General features: G+C 62.6%; 1 protein-coding gene across 3 annotated transcripts; it reads right to left on the reverse strand.

Annotated features, from left to right (window-relative positions):
- Positions 1-1193: 1193 nt before the first annotated feature.
- Positions 1194-16007, reverse strand: SLC38A3 (solute carrier family 38 member 3). Of its 3 annotated transcripts, none has more exons than XM_027640130.1 (16): positions 15884-16007; positions 7829-7980; positions 7610-7694; positions 7402-7517; positions 6893-6966; positions 6720-6812; positions 6542-6623; positions 5886-5968; positions 5678-5736; positions 5039-5212; positions 4847-4926; positions 4096-4196; positions 3871-3995; positions 3453-3597; positions 2888-2991; positions 1194-2779 (listed from the first exon to the last, which is right to left on the reverse strand). In XM_027640130.1, exons 1-16 carry the CDS (start codon positions 15953-15955, stop codon positions 2675-2677), a joined length of 1650 nt encoding a protein of 549 aa, XP_027495931.1. In that variant the 5' UTR covers positions 15956-16007; the 3' UTR covers positions 1194-2674. The 3 variants fall into 3 exon arrangements, with proteins under 3 accessions (XP_027495931.1, XP_027495934.1, XP_027495930.1); XM_027640133.1 differs by lacking the exon at positions 15884-16007 and adding an exon at positions 15362-15512; XM_027640129.1 differs by lacking the exon at positions 15884-16007 and adding an exon at positions 9623-9897.
- Positions 16008-16921: the final 914 nt, after the last annotated feature.

Here is a 16921-nt window from a genome sequence, read left to right on the forward strand (position 1 = left end):
CACTGACAGAGGAGGAAGCTTCTCGGTGGGTACCAGGGCTGGGGGTGCCTGTGGGAAGCGATGGGGCAGGATGGGACTGGCCTGGATGGGGCATCTGCAGCTCTCTACCAGAACAGGGGGCACCCCAGGCACTTGCCGCATCCCGTGGCTCCCACGGCTGTTCTCTTGAGAACTAGACCCCCCCATGCCACCTGAGGAGGTGGGCAGGCTGTGCAAGTTGCCCCACGGGGCTGGCCCATGCCCAGGCAGCCGCCCTCACTCCATGCCAGCCCTACAGCAGCATCTCATGCCTGCATGGACCCCCCAGCCCCTCCCCACCCCCTCCACTGGCACCCACCAAGCAGGGTGGGGACAGCAAAGGATGCTCTAACTCAGAAGGGCAATGCCAGGGGAACAGGGGAAGCATGCTCCGTGGGGTCTGCACCCGTGGGCTTGGCGTGGCAGGAGCAGGGCTGTTCCCGTGGGAGCGGGCTGCCGTGCTAATAAGGCTTCACTAACGAGCTGGCGCTGAGCCCGGGCCTGGGGCCGGCAGAGAGGAGCGAGGGGCCAGGGCTGGGGGAGCCGGGGGGCTCACCCCCACACCACACTGTGCCATGGGCGAGGGCTGGGGGGCTTTGGGCTGGCCCGGGGGGCACTTGGGGCACCCCCTGCCCTGGCACTGAGCACAAGATGCCCCAGCCCCACTTCTACTGCAGCCCTGCTTCCACAGGAGCCCCACTCCCCAGGGATACTAATGCCACGGCAGTCCCACTTCCCAGGGTTCCTGCTCCCACATGAGTCCTGCTCCCTGGGGGTCCTGCTCCCAAACTTGTCCCACTCGCCAGAGTCTTGCTCCCACACATACCCCACTGTCCTGGGGGTCCTGCTCTCACAGGTGTCCTGCTCCCCTGGGGTTTTGCTCCCCAGGAGTTCTGTTTCCCCAGGGTCCAACACCCACGAGGGTCCTGTTCCCAGGGGGGTCCCCGCACATCTGTGTCCGTGTGTCTGTGCTGTCCTGCTGTACATCCATGCTCTCTGTCCTGCCGAGCATGCACATGCACTAACCCTGCACATCCATGTCCGCATGTCCCTGCTGTCCTCACACACGTCCGTGTACGCATGTCCGTCTGTCTGTGCCATCTCAGGACGCCGTGTGCCGGGTGCCAGCCTGCGTGCCAGCTCCTCCTCTGCCCCAGTGACGCCCGAGACCTGGGCACATTCACACCTTTATTCTCACCACCGGCCTCCCGCCGCCACCGGCACCACCTCCCCCAATAATTTACACGTGTCAGGGATGGCCACAGGGCAGCTGGGCTGGGGACAGGGACACCGAGGCCACACTGCAGCCGGCAGTTCCCGGGCAGATGGCGAGGGTCCACGACGGTGTCCCCCCTCCCCATGTGATATGTACATTATACAGAGCTACCCAGAGCAACACAACACGTTAAAAAAAGATCTACTCTTATGTACAGTATTTATAAAAAGCATCCCAGCCTCCACCACCCAATAAAAAAATACATCTCTTATGTACTTTGCTGCAGGACAGACCCCCTCCCCCCGACCCGTGCTGCCCACCCTACCAGGCTGCCCTCCATGCTGGGAAGGGAAGCCGGGGGTGGGAGAGCCACTGTCCAGCTTTTGGCATGGTTTGGGGTGTCCCAGCAACATGGATGGATGGATGGATGGATCGGTGAGGGCTGTGGGGGCCTGGGTGCTGGCTCAGGGTGCAAGGCGAGCAGGGACAGCTTGGTTTGCTGAGGTGCCCATCACTCTGGCATCTGGGCACGCAGACGGGGTGCCTCTGCAGCCCTGAGCTGGCCCCCCGTGAGCACTGTCCCCAGACCACCCCACACCCCCCTGTGCCCCTCAGGTGGGCCAGGTCCCTGGCAGCCAAGCTGCAGCACGGGCAGGATACCAGTGGGCACCAAGCCCCTGGCGTGCGTGTTACCTCCCCAGAGCAATGCAGCCAGTCCCCAAACATGGCCTAGGGTCAGCAGGGTCCCATCAGCAGGCACCAGCAGCCCAGCAGGCTTAAGAGCAGCGGGCGGGGTACCACCAGCCACAGCAGCAGGACCACCCTTGCCCACGGGGACTGGGGTACACCCATGATGCCAGGGCAGTGGGGTGGCATCTTTCTGGGGACTGGGGGACAGCAGAGGGAGAGGGTGGGCAGCTTGGGCACAGGTGCTGTCACAGATCTGACTGCCCTGATAGATTCCAGCCACCAGGGACGCTGTTCATCAGGGCTCTTGATGCTGTCGGGGCGGGGGGGGCACCAGGAAAGTGTCCCCAGTCCTCGGTCCCCATGGCGGACAGTGCCCCACGCCCCTGGCAGTGCCTGCTGCTGGTGGCTCTGGGGGTGCAGAGACAAGCCCCACCTGACAGCCAGCTCCGGGTGAGGTAGGGCAGTATTATTGTCCCCATTTTACGGATGGGGAAACTGAGGCGCGGAGCAGGGAGAGTACCCGCTGGAGTGGCTGGGGGGCACAGGACCTGCCCCGGGCTCACTGCCCCATCCCAGGCACAGGTCAAGGAGTCCCCATGCCTGCCATGGCTCATGCCCCCTCACCGCCACCAGAGGTGATGGGCAGAATTCCCCAGGGAATCCCAGTGGGGCTGCAGCATGGGGGCTGAGCCCGGGGCTGGCTCTCCCTGGGGCACCAGTGGGGGGGTTGGCATGGGCAGCCGGTGCTGGCTAGTGGTTGCCTCCGCTCTTGCCCCCACCCGTGGCCCAGTCGATGATGATGAAGCTCAAGCTCATGATCATGAAGACCACCCCAAGGAGGGCGAAGCAGGCAGCCTGTGGGGACAAGGAAGGGGCTCAGGGACAGCCAGGGTGATGGGGTTCCCAGCCAGCCTCAGAAGCCCCGTCCCCATCCCCATCCTTGTACTCCCTGCCCACACTTACCAATATTTTGGGGGTGGAGCGCAGCGGCTCCTTGTCCTTGGGCATGATGCGGATGTAGAAGATGGCGGGGAAGATGAAGATGAGGCAGGGAGCAGAGGTGGCACCTGGAGCAGACAGGGACAGAGTGGGCAGGGGCCTCCCACGCCGTGGCTCAGCCTTGCCAGCCCCCCTGCCAGGCCAGGTCTTGTTCCCCCAGTTCCACCCCTTCACCCCCCTCCCAGGCCTGGCAAAGCCTTCCAGGAACCCAGGGACTCGGTGTGCTGGCACTGTCCCCACCCCCCTCCTGCAGCCAGGGCCTTGGCACGGAGCTGAGCGCCGAGAGGGGGGAGCTGGGCTGGGGGGATCAAGAGAAACACGCAGAGGAAGAGAAAGTGCTGCCACTGCACTGCAGGAACCAGCCTTCCAGGATGAGGATGGGATGGGGGATGCCCCATACACCAGCTGGTCCTGGCATGATGGGAAGGGGAAAGTGAGTCAAAGCCAAGTGCCAGCCAGGACAGCGGCTGGTGTGCTGCTGCAATAACCCGTGCCCAAGGGGGGACAGGAGTAGGGCACTGCCACCTACCAATCAAGCCAAAGATGCCAAGAATGGAGGGGGCAAAGATGACCAGGAGGTTGATGAAGGTCAGCAGGACCACTGCAATGATGATGTGGCGGATCCAGCTGAAGTCTTTCCCTTGGAACAGCATCTGCTGGATAGCCCGGCGTACCTGGGGACAGGGACAGGGTGTCACACTCCATCCTTGGAGCCAAGGTCCATCCCATCCCCTGTCATTGCAATCCTGCTGGTCACCATCACCCCTTCCCCTGCCCAAGCCCTGACCCTGATGCCCCAGTGGTCCCCATCACCCCTCTCTCTGCCCCAGCCCTGTTCCTGGCACCCAGCACGTCCTGTTCCCCAATTCCTGTCCTCTTTGCTGCCTCAGTTTCCCCTCTCAAAGCCTGTTGCTGAAGCCACCTGGCATTCCTGCAGGGCCACTCACCGGGAAGAGGACGATGGGGACAGTGAGGGTGACAGCAGTCAGCACAGCCACCCGCACACACAGGATGAGCACATCAAAGGGGTCCACTTTGTTGTACGTGTGCAGCAGCTCTGACTCCACACGGCCTGCAGACACCAGTGGGGAGCTGCTGGGTGAGACCCAGCATCACCACCCCCCTGGCACCACATGCCAGCAGGGCACCCAGCCCCCTCCCTGAGGGCTCACCGTAAAATGTGAGGTAGCCAAAGAGGGCAGCCAAGAAGTACATGAGGTACATGACCGTGATGGAGATGTTGGAGATGCACTGCATCTTCTTCTTGGAGGGGCTGTGGGAGACAGTGGGCTCAGCACAGCCCCCTGGCATCCCCTGACACCAAGCACCCACCCAACAAGGAGGGGTGTTGCCAGAGCACCTTGGGGTGTGTGAGAGCTGTGCAGAGAAGGGCTGCATCCCCCTTCCTGGGCTGTGTGGTGTGTTAGATCACCCACCACCAATCAACCACCCACCCACCCATCTCAGGTCACAACACCCACCTCAAAGGGGTCATACCACCCACCACCCATTCCATGTCGCATCACCCACCTCCCAGGGGTGATACCACTCACCACCACCCACCCACCCTGGGCCATAACACCTACCTCCCAAGGGTCCTACCACCCAACCTGGAGCACGGCATCCACTTCCTAGGGGCCGTATCACCCACCAGCCATCCTGACCCACATCACCCACCTCCCAGAGGTGATATCACCTAAGCCGGGTCATATCATCAATCTCCCAGGTATGATATCATCCACCACCCACCTGCTCACCCATCCCAGGTCCTGTCACCCACCACCCCCGCCCACCCACCCAAGGTCATATCACCCACCTCCCCACGATGCCCCGGCGCAGGTCCCACACACGGATGGCACTGCCTTTGGGTGGGCACCGGACGAAGCCCACCCCTCCCCGTGGGTGCCCCCACCCAGGACTCACTCCTTCAGCTCGGTGTAGATGGGCAGGACCTCGGGGTGGCAGACGAAGGCGAAGGCCATGATGGGGATGGTGTACGCTGTCTGTGCAAGAGGAAGGCGACTGACTGCTGGGTGCCAAGTGCCAGCACCAGGACCACCTGTCTTCATGGAGTGCACAGGGAGGGGGTTCACCCAGATCCTCAGGGGACCTTACCTGGGAGTTCAGGGTGAAGAAGCTGGGGCTGCAGGTGTCCTGCTCAGGGGCCTGGAGGACAGTGTAGCCATTCTGGTAGTCACTAGTGCTGACAGAGGTGACGTTGAGGATGTCCGTAAGGTTCCCCTCCTGCTCAGGGAGTGGGCAGGGGATCTGGAACTTCTTGTAGATGACCTGGGGTAGAGGGCACATGGGAACGGTCAGCTCTTGATGCCACCAACTCCCAGCATCCAATACCCAAGCCAGCACAATGCCCAGCAGGAGGGTGCCAGTGCCCCTGCTGGGACCCATCTATGGGACATCCTTTGCTGGCGCTGCCCCGTGGCAATGCTGGTTCCCCCCCCCGCTTGCCCCTGCGAGGGTGGGCAGCGGGGCAGAGCAGGGCAGCGGCACGTGGAGGGGCCACATGTGTGATTTTCCCCCCCCGGCACCCTCTCCCTCTCCCTTTCCATGACACTCAGTTCCTTCAGCCGAAAATAACCCAGCAGCTTGACAGCACCGCCACAGCGTCTCCGCAGCCCCGAGCGCCCGCTGTCCCTGCTGTCTCCGCTGTCCCCACAGCAACCAGCCTGGCCACACCTCCCTGCAGGAGGGATGCTTGGCACCCCAAGGCACCGGCACGTGCCAGCGGGTGCTCACCGAGATGAGGAAGAAGACCATACAGCTGAGGGAGAAGCCACTGGCGTAGCCAAGGTAGCCTAAGGAGGAAGGAGAGTGGCCGGTGGGTGCAGGCAGGACCCTCACACTGCCTAGGTGCCCCCTCCATGCCCAGCACCTCCAGGCTGGCACTGCAACCCAGCAGAGGACCCAGGGTGCCAGGCCATGGGGTGTCATCCCTCCAACTTACCCAGCTGCTTCATGAGGGCCAGGGGCAGGATAACGGTGACAGAAACCAGGATCACCAGGTAGTTCCCGTTCATGTACCAGTCCCTGTAAGTAGAGGTCCTGCTCACCACCCCACTCTGCTGGGGCAAGGGAGGCAGAGACAGCCACTGCAGGAGTTGTCTGCCATTTGTAGGGTCCCTGAAGCTGGCAAACCCCAGGGGTACTGGTGTCCCCTGAGGCTGATATCCCTGCTGTGCTAACATCCCTGGGGACCCCTGAGATGGCATCCTTAAGGACCCCTGAGGGCAGCATGCCTGAGGGCCCTTCAGCTGGGTCCTGCCTACCCCCACAGTGGTACACCCCTAAGGACTAGAGCTGCTGGTGTGGATGTGGGCATGGGGTAGGGGGACCTATTCCTAACCAGAGCTCCCGTCCCCCACCCCACAGCCCCAGGTTCTGCTCAAGGAGGAAAGCCTGATCCCAAGGGGATGTGAGGAGCAGGGATTGGAAGTTCAGCTCAGTTTAATCTCACCCAGGGGCTTATTCAGCACTGACAGTTATCAAAAATAGTAGTGGCTTAATGATAGTAAATCCCTGCCATGGGCTGCACAGCTGGAGCCGGAGCACCGGCGCCTGTCCGGGGAAGGCACGCAGGCAGCGTGGGCAGGAGGAACTCACGTGGTCTTCTCCTCCAGGTTGAGGAAGGTCTGGATGACCAGAGGCACTTCAGATTTGACAATGTACAGGTAGCTGGACATGGCTGCAGGGTAGAGCAAGGTCGTACTGTTCTGGTGTGCTCTGGTCCCATCCATCCCTCATTCCCAGCCTCAACAGGTCTCCCCAGCCCCATCCTCACCTCCAATGTTCTGCAGCGTGATGGCAATGGCTGCTGCCAGCTTCCCTGGTGTGCCAAAGGCTCGGTAGCCCAGCTGCTCATAGGCACGGATGCCTGTGGGATGGGGAGCAGTGGTGGGGTGAGGGTCAGGATGGAACCCTCTGGCACAGCCCTGCCAAGGACCTGGCACTCACCTACAATGCCCGAGGACTTGAGCAGCAGATGGATGGAGTAGCTGGAGAGCAGGGCCACTGCTGTCAGGAGGAAGCTGCAGGAGGACAGCACAGTCACCAGTGGGTCACAGCACAGGGCTCAGACACAGCTGTGGAGCAAACCCTGCACAGACAGGTTCTGCCTGTGGGCAGCTGTCTTGGCAGGACACCAGCCCCTCACCGGCTGGGTGCTCACGAGGCAGACAGGCTGTATGGTGCAGGGACCCTGTGACCCACATCTCCATGCCCAATGGAACTGGCACTCACATCCTTTGGGTCACTTGTGGCAACCTGAACTTGTAGTAAGAAGGCAAACCTTCACCCTTCTCCTCCACTTCCCCAGTGGGTCACAGCACCCAACAGGGCAGGCAGGCTCATGTCAGCAATGGGCATTGCTCAGCCAGCAGGACACTGGTCCCTGCATGACCTCAAGTCAGAGACTTCTTTCTTTCCTGCACCCACAGACCCCCCCAGACCCCCATGGCACTCACAGAAAGAGGATGATGCCGGTGTTGGCCATGGCATAGGCCAGCCCCAGGATGCCACTGCCCATGATGGCATTGCTCAGGTTGAAGACAGACATCCCGAAAGACGTCTTCCCTTCGAACTGTTCACAGGACACAACAAGGAGAGGATGCACCAGTCCACTGGGAACTAGCCCCATCCCATCCCCACCACCATGCCCGTGCCAATACTCACGTCAGTGAAGTGCGTTTGCTTCTTCTCGGCACCATGGGGCAGGAACTCCTCCATCTCTGCCACGCCAGTCTGGTTCTCCTCAAATCTGGACATGGAGGAAGGGGGTGAAGCCAAAGCAGAGCCAGGGGCCATCAGCACTGGCTGGTACTGCAAGGGCAGGGAGCAGCTGGGAGGACCTCCCCAAGTCCCTGGCACTCCTGCTTGCCCCAGGGTCCCTACCTGTCACCCGCCAGCGAGGGGAGAGCGGAGGCAGTGAGTGTGGCCGCGTGCTTCCCATTGGGCACCAGCTCCACCATCTCGGTCTGGAGGGGCACGCCCGTGGTATCCATGGTTGGGAGACAGCTGGGCTCGCTGTGGGCTCTCCTTGGGCTCTGCAAGAGGGGGACAACAGAGGTCCAGCTCCGGGCAGGAGCACCAGAGGGGCTGGCCTAAAGTCTCACAAGCCCTGCATCCACCAATGACACTGGAGCTGGGCTCAGCACCGGTGCTGGTGGCATTACAGGGACAGGTACATGGAGATGAGAGGGTCACCCAGCCAGGCATCACCATGTCTGGGCTTCTCCCTTCTGCCCACTCAGCACACAGTACCCCGTGGAGTTCTGCCCCAGTTCCAACAACTACACTGGTGTCCCAAGGGGGGACAGTCCCCTAGCCTGGCCAGCCGTCCCACAGCCCACCCCACCTCCTTGCCCGCACCACGGTGCTGCCCAGCCCCAGAGCCCCCATCCCTGCCGCCTGCCCACCTCTGCTGCCCTGCCTGCAGCTCCCGGCTCCGTGCCTCAGTTTCCCCTCCTGAAGACGGGCGCCGACAGGCGAGCAGGGCTGTTTGAGGGGGTGGCTGAGGACGGGGTAGGGAGCTCGGGGACCCCCCAGCCACCACCGTTATGTGAAGCCCGTGGTGCTGCCCGGCGCGAAGGGCTCACCCGCGTCCCGCCGCTGCCGGGGTGCCAAGGCGGGGGGCTCGAGGGCACGTCAGGGCTGGACAAACGGAGCAGGAAAGAGCGCGGGGCCGGGAGACAGCTCCTTGGCAGGGGAAAGCGGCCGGGCTGCCGAGCGCGGGACGCCTTGGCACGCCGCACAAAGCCTCCTCTGTGCAAGCCCCGGCCCTCCCCGCCCCGCTGGGAAACGGCACAGGGTGGCTTTCTGGGGCAGGCTGGCAGCCGGGGCAGGGTCCCGCCACCCCCCGCCGCCCCGGGGGGCTGGGGTCCTGTCCGGCTGGCCAGGGGGCTCCTTGCTGGGGCTACATCCGGCCAAAAGACGATGCCACCCACCTGGAAGTGAGAGCTGGCCGGGATGCAGTCTGGTCCCGAACCCCGGGAGGATGCTTCTGCCCTGTCCCCCCAGTGCCTGGGGTCCCCATGGGGTGAGCAGGGGACATGCTCATCTTTATGTTTGCAGGGGATTGGTGTCCCTAGAGACCAGGGGAGCCTTCCCACAGCACAGTCAGGTACAGCCATCCTCCTGGCACGCAAGCAAAGGATGACATGGCAGGGTGTGGGTGCCAGTACCTCCGGTCTCCTGAGCTGCTGCCCTGTCTGTCCCTGCCCATCTAGGCCACAAAGGCGACCTGGCAGGGTCATCCCAGGCCACACAACAGCTCCTGGCACTGTCAGGTGGGCTGAGCCCATAAGGTTGGCCTAAGATGGGGGGCACCCTAACCCTAACCCTGCCTACAGCACTGAGCCAAGTGGGGAAACTGAGGCAGAACACAGGCCAGCAGGGATCAGAATGGGAAGGCTCAGACATGCGGGGGATAGAGGGAAGCGCAGGGCGGGCTCTGGGTGATGATTTATCCCCTCCACTAGGCCTCCACTTGGGATGGATCCAGGCACAAACAAGGCTGCCAGCACGTCCAAACGCCACCGTTAACTCTGCGCCTTCCCACTGCCATGGGCAGGCAACACCAAACCCACCACTCCTGGTATGGGATCAAGGGGGACCACCAGATCCCTGATGCTCCAGCACGTCCCTAAGCCCCCCAGTGCCACCGTGCTGCCTGCGGTCAGGGCTCACCACATCCCACCAGTGGCAGGCAGGACCTGCCGGCTCCCCTGCCCGCTCCCCCGCGGGCGCCAGGAAGGCTGGGCACTCTCCTCTGCAGACCCTTTCTTCTCCCAGGTTATAATTACACCTCTCTGGGCAGCTCAGGAAATACCAACTTCTTCCCCCAAGCATCTCTCGGAATAGCAAGCGGCAGGGCCGGGCTCATTCAGCATGCACCAGGCTTCGTGCTGCCACCCAGACACTTCCTCCCGCCAGGCAGCCCTGGCACAGCCCTGGCACAGCCCTGGCACAGCCACAGCACCACTTGCTACCACCTCCCCAGCTGGCCATGGCCTTTACCCCTCAGCCAGGGTCTCCTGGTGGCAGTGGCCAGGACAGGGGGGGGAGATGAAAGGGGAGGGAGCGGAAGACACTTCGATCGGGCAGCGCATGCCCTGCCTGCCGCTGTTTGCCTTGTGATAAGGCTGGGCAGAACAACAAATACAGAGTGGCGGGTGGCCCTGAGGGGGTGGTGTGGGTCCCCCTGGGCTGGGGGTGGTGTTTTCACCTTTCTCACTGTGTGCCCACCGCAGCCGGGGACCCTCTGCTCCAGACAAAGAGCATCTCCCCAGGGATCAGTTCCCTCAGGGTGCCACCACACAGATGAGATGCTGCCATCTTCTCTGCCACATTGGGCAGCCCATGTGCTGCCTGGCGTCATACCCCTCCTGACCAGCGGCTCCAGCACCCGCTCACCCAGCCTGATGGTGTGGGCCTGGCCACGTGGACGGGCACACAACCCCCCCACACCCGCTCCAGCACCCAGGACTGTGTTCCTGGGGGTGCTGAGCAAGCTGCATCAATTTCCCAGCATGAACCTCCCCACTGGCTGCCGGCTCTGGGTGACAACGACAGGCACAGTCCCACTGCAGACAGACCTCCCACCTCTCACAGGCTGCTCCTGCTGTCCCACTGTCGTGGCCAGGCAGCCCGAGCCAGGCTCCGGTGCTGTCCCGCAGCCCCCGCAGACGGAACACTGAGCTGGATGCATGTGGCAGCACGTACCCTCCTGCTGGCCACGTCTGCACACCAGGGGAGGCTACGTTTGGTCTCGCATGCTGCATCCCAGCCAGCACAGACGCCTGCCCTCCCTCGCTGGGATAGGGTCATGTTTAGGGCGGCAGGGTTCCCAGATCCCTGCCCTGCCTTGGCAGGAGGGCAGTCCTAGACTCACCCCAGCCCCCTGCCAGCCTTCCTCGGGGACCAGGGCACCATGGTGGGGTTCTGGTCCTGGAAGGGGCTGCATCCCTCTGCCACAAAGACTTTATTTAAAAGGTGGAAAATCCCATCTGGGAGCAAGGCACAGGCAGGAGCAGGAGGCTGGGGAGCTCTGCCAGCAGTGCCAGCAGACAATGTCAGATGGCAGTCCATTGCACCTGGCAATGTGTCCAGGAGGACAGGTACCATCCTGGGAAAGCCTGGCTCTTGCACTGTGCTGGTTACCCTGGTCAAACCTCGGCATGGCACAGTCCCTACCAGCACATGCTGTGCCAGTGGGAGTATGGCACGCATAGAGAAAGGCAACCAGTGCCTGCCAGCCTGCACCAGGCAGCACCAGCCTGGGGGGCCACCACTCACTGCGTCCCCCCAGCCCATGTCACCCACCTGGGAGCACCCACTTGCTCCCAAGCATGGGGAATGAAGGTTTCTGTGGCAGCAGGTGAGCGCTGCCCCAGGCCAGGGACCCCCACAGGGCAGAGACCCCCTCCCCATCTTCTCTCCCTCTGCAGATGAATCCTCACTAATCCGGCCCATCTGGGGCCATGGGACTATTCCGGGTGGTAATCCGGCTTTAGCACCAAGCCTGCCGCAGCTGCCGGCCTGCGTGATGGCAGCCAGGTATCCCGCTGCCGCCGGTGTGTGCCAGGGGCACAGCGGCCCCCCCGCCCATGCCCGCCTGCCCAGGTGGCCGTTCGAGTTTCAGCGGAGCTGGACACACAGGTTTCATGTTCCCTGGGGCTGTGCTGGTGACAGAACGTGCCCAGAGAGACGGGCAGCATGGGCAACTGGGCAGGGATGCCACTTGTGTCCCCCCACTGCCATCAGTCCCGGGCCCAGGGTTACCCCCAGCACCACCATGGGGTGTGGGGTGACCCTTAGCCTGGGGTCCCTGGTCAGCCTCCAGCACTGCTGTGGGCGTGGGGATGTGTGGGCACAGGGGCAGATCTGGGGCAACAGTCCAAACCTCAGGGGTCCCTGGGCAACACCTCCTCAGGGAAGTTGACCCCAGCAGGGCACACAGCAGAGAACCCCCTATCCCTTTGCCCCTTCACAGACAACATTCTGGGCCAGCCTTGCCAGCAAGGTCTGCTCTTCCCCTGAAGCACACACAGCTGTGGCTTTCCCCACAACCTGCCTTCCTAAAATTAGCACCCAAAACCTGGTTTTAACCTATGGCATTCCCCTCCTCCATCTCCCAGCCAAGAATAGGCAGCCTCATGGTCCCATGTCTCCCAGGGGAAGCAGCCACCCGAAGGGGCAAATCCAGCTGTTCAGGGGATGGTCAGGCACCTCACCTTTGGGGTAAGGGCTCTGGGGGTAACCCCCATGGGCATGGGGACCCCAGCAGCTGTAGGGAGGGACAATTGGAGACAACCTGCCCAGTGCGTGGCTGTAGAGCCCCTCTGGGTTGCTCTGCTGTAGTCCCTCCCTAACGAGATCTGCTGGAGACCCTCCTGAGATAGCCCCACCAGAGCTCCTCAGGAGATGACAGCCCCACCAGCCAGCCGTGCCAGCCTGCCCCACTCATGCTCCCAGCACAAGCTGGGCAAAATGGATGCTGCTCCTGGGCTCCCCTCACCCCAGGGCTACCTGGGCTTTCAACCCCAAATACCACACCATGGCTCAGGCAATGCCCCCTGTGCTGCAGCCAGGGCAGAATTGGTAGTAACAAGAAGGATCAAGTGGCTCTGGAAGCTGTTGTCCTGGCTAACAGGGCTCTGGCAGCACCGACACCTGCACAGGCACTTCTGGGCCATCTCTGCCCCATCATGCTGACAGCAGTGCCCATCCAGGGTCTTCCCTCAAAGAGCACAAATGGCACCCATGTCCTGGGGGACAGCTCTGCCTGAGCCTGGGAATGTGCCTGCAGACAGAACGTGCCGACAGCTGAGCTGGCCCATGGCCACTGTCCCAAAGCAACAGACATGCTGGGGTCTGGGACACATCAGGGAGGGGAAGGGCAGTGCAGGGAAGGGGGTCGTAGAGTCAAACATCATGGTGGGGCCGCGGGGTGCGTTTTCCAGCACCAGAGCCATGGTGTGGCTCAGCCACGGCATCCCCTGCCAGGCGCATGCCCCAAGATGGGACCGTGGTGCAGGTATTGACCACCACGTCCCCACCACGTCCTCCCACATCCAAGCACCAGTACCGAGGCAACCTGGGAAGAGCAGTGGGGAAGCTGAGGCCAGGCAAGGGTTGCAGTGTCCAGCACTGGGACAGCCCAGGCTGTTGCTGACACAGGCCAGCTTGAGTCTGTGTGATACAGGGTCAGGCAGCAGAGGCGGCTGACAGCGTGGGCACAGGGAGAGGGTGGGCACAGCACAAAGCTGGTGGCACCCAGTGTGGCTCTATGGAAGGCTGGGTGAAACACCCGCTTGAGCCCAAAACATCTCTGGCAGTTCTAGGCTATATGACGGGCTTTGCTTTAAACTTAAAACACTGCCTGTCGGGAGCACACAGTCATCCAGGTAGGATGGTGGCACAGGTGATGGCACTGCAGGGACTGATGGGCAGGTAATGCCTGTAAAAGAACATGGCAGGTTTTCTATCGCACCTCTGGAGATGCATTTTGCCTCAAAAGCGAGGTGCTTTCCCGGAGTTCCCACTCCCCAAAACACACCTGTCCCTGGCAGGATGACACCAAGTTGTCAGTGGCAAAATATCCAAGCTGCCATTTGCTGCAGGCAGCACTGGGGTCACAGGAGGGACTGGCCTCAGCCACAGCCCCATGTGCCCCCAGCACCCCCAGCACATCCACCTGTCCTAACCAGGGGCCATGAACTGCCCAAGTCCCATGGTACCACCTCTGCCCCTGCCTGTGCCACTCTCACCACTGAAACACCCTGCCAGCCTGGCATCTGCTTCATGGGGACACCAGGACTGGGCTGGCTGCGCCCTGCTGGCATGGGGGACCCATCCAGCCCCAGACCTGCGTCAGCAGCTGGGGAGGCACAGGGCGGCTGAGATGCACGCGGTGAGGAGAGCTGGGGATATGGGGGGCCCATCCTGTCCCTGACCCGCCTCTGTTTTCTCAAGGGCTGCACTTCCAAAGGAGCCCGTGGGATCCCGCTCCTTCCCCCCGTCCCCATGTGCCAAGGAAAATAGGCTCTGCCGATGCCTGTTTGTTTGCCGTGGCTGCAGCCCCGGCGTGTGATTACAGCTGCAGCACGGCCGGGTGCTGCGGGGCCCTTTGCGCCTCAGCCAGGGTCCCCCACAGTGCCGGCACCCCCCATGCCACCCACGGTTGGGCTGGGGTGTCCCACTGCCTCCCAGCACCCCTGGCCACCAGAGCCAGGCCACACCAGTGCTTGGTTCTGGGAGGTGGGTCAGTGTCACAGGGCACAGAGGGCTTTCTCTGGGGTACCCCCATAAAGCCACAGGGAGGCCAGCAGCAGGAACCAGGGAGGTCTAACAGCTCACCTTGGGCCTGATCCAAACACCAGTGGAAAATTCCCCATCTCCTCCGTGGCAGCTCAGCACAGTCATGCCCTCCGTAGCCAGCCAGGGCTCTGCTTCCCCTCCATCCCACCTGTTGGGGACTTGCCCCTGTCTCACCTGTGACACCACAGAGCTAGCCCAGCTCGGGAACCCCAAGTCCAGTAGCCACCTGCTGTGCCTCAGTTTCCCTTGGGGAACACTTCTCTCCAGTGGGACCTTCAAAGCTGCCCTGGCAGAGCGGGCCACCACACCGGCTGGCATTGGACACGCGTGGCCGGCAGGAACGCAATGTGCTGCCTGGCTTTCCACGCCGCTGTCCCGGGCAGCCAGGCTCTATAAATACCACAGCCTGTGGGATCTCCACACGCAGGGCCCGGCCAGCCCCAGCAGTGCCCGTGACGGCCGGCATCACTCTCCCTGCCCGCGCCCCCCGCTCCGGCACCGCAGCACCCTGACACCCGATCCCGGCGGCAGCCGATTCCAGCCTTCAGAAACATATGTCATTCCCACGGGCGATTAAAAATTAAAGCAGAACAAAAGGAAAGTAAAGGGAGTTTGGGGCTGGTGTCACTATGAGTATCAGCAGAGCAAGCGGCCACGCCGAAGCCCCCCGCACCACGACCCGGGCAGGGGCTGTGCCAGAGCGCTGGGGTACCCAGGTGGAACGGCAGAACTCTGCCTCCCCCTGCTCTCGCGGGATATGTCACCCACCCGTGGGAAGGTGCCAGGCGCTAAGGAGGGAAGTGGCAGGAGGACAGAAAAGCAAACAGCCCCGGCGCGCTGCCACCTGCCGGGACTGCCGAGCCCCGGAGTCTTCCCCTTGCTGCTCGGCGCCGGGAGGAGGAGGAGGAAGAGGAGAGACAGCCGGGCTGCGGGAGGAAAGCCGGGCCGGCGAAGCGCGATAGGTCAGGGAGAGCTCGATGGCGTGCGGAGGAGAAAACGAGGAGGTGAGGGGTCCGAGCGCCCGGCAGCCTCCAGACACGGAGCTTCTCGGAGGACAAGGCAGCGAGCCCAGGGGTGCGAGCACCGGGGGAGACCGGAGGGACCTACCTGCCCCCTCTCCGCGGTGTCTTTGCTGCGGGCTGGGGAGAGCAGCCCCCGGTGGCCGGTGTCGCGGATTAGAGACTATCCTACGACCGTAATCCCGGCGGAGCCGGAGATTAAACCGGACCCGGGCCCGCCCCGCGAGGCGGCTTCCAATCTCCGCGGGGAGAGACCGGCCGCGGGGGGAGCGACCGCCCCGCGCCGACCGGCCCCTGCCCCGCCCCGCCCCGGAGGGACCATCGCCCTCGGGCATCGCCGCCCACCGGGCATCGCTGCCCCACCGCGCATCGGTGTCTCACCAGACATGGCTGACCGCCGGGCATCACCCCCTCACAAGGGCATGACTGTCCTGCCGGGCATCACCCCCTCACTGGCATCACTGTCCTGCCGTGCATCATTCCCTCACCGGGCATCAATGTCCCACTAGGCATCACCCCCTGCACCGGGCATACCCCCCCCAGCCACTCATCGTCCCTCACCGAGCATCAGTGTCCCATCAGGCAGTGCTGCCCCACCTGGAATCGGTACCTCACCAAGCATCCCCACTCCACTGCACATGGCACACCAATACCCACTTGGTATTGGTGCCCCTCCAGGCATGATCACTCCGTCGGATATCCCTACCCAGAGCAGACAGGGCTGCTGCCAGACGCCAGTGGCTGCTCTCCAAGCTACAGGGCAGGGGCAGTTGCTCTAATCTAACCTGAAAGAGTAGTTCCAGCATGTGCCGAGTGCTGGCACTGGGTTTTCTCCCATTTTAGGCAGGGGCGGTGTCACCCAGCAGGGGCAAGGTCACCCAGCAGCAACCTCCCCAAACCAGATTCTCCCCCTGGCTTGAGAAGCTCAAGCTGCTCCCACGTTAAACCAGCCCAGCTGGCTGCCCTGCTCAGGGTGCCTGCCCCAGCACCTCAGAACACTAGGAGCAAACAATCCATGTGGGATCATCCCAACATGACCCAGAGTGAGTGGGACAGTCTGATCCCCTCCTCCTGTCTCCATCAAACTTTCCCACTTGAGCCGAAACACCTCTTTTTTTCATGGAGACACGATGTTGGGGTCTATCCCCATGAAAGTACCATAAAGAGGAAATTTCTTCTCCCAAGTGCATCCTGTGCGCTTCAGCGAGAGCCAGGAGCTCGTGGTCAGTCACCAGCCATATCCCCAAAGATTCCTGGCCCCTTTCCAAGGGCTGTCACCCCTAAACTACCTCCTGCTCGTCTGCCCTGCCTGGCTTTTACTTCAGAGGAAAATCTTGGAGGTCCATGCTTGGGGGTCCGCCCATTTCCTATGCTGAGCCATGAGCCCTGCTCAGCTCGTGGCAGGATGGCTCTGCTCAGTGCTGGAAGGTTTTATTTGTGTTATGCATATCTTTCATAAATCCTTGCGAAGCCTTGGGCAGCCTGGGACAGAAATGGCTTTGCCAGGCAGCAGCGAGCATCGCCATCGGGATGAGAGGCGGAAAACGTCCCCTCGCAGCAGCGGCACTCTCTCACCTGGACATTGAGGGATGTTAAATATTCAGTGGCAGCTGTGCCCTCACGCTCCCGGCAATCCCGCGGCTCCTGT

Source organism: Corapipo altera, unplaced genomic scaffold (assembly GCF_003945725.1).
Source record: "Corapipo altera isolate COAL_440 unplaced genomic scaffold, ASM394572v1 55, whole genome shotgun sequence".
Taxonomy (NCBI): Eukaryota; Metazoa; Chordata; class Aves; order Passeriformes; family Pipridae; genus Corapipo; species Corapipo altera.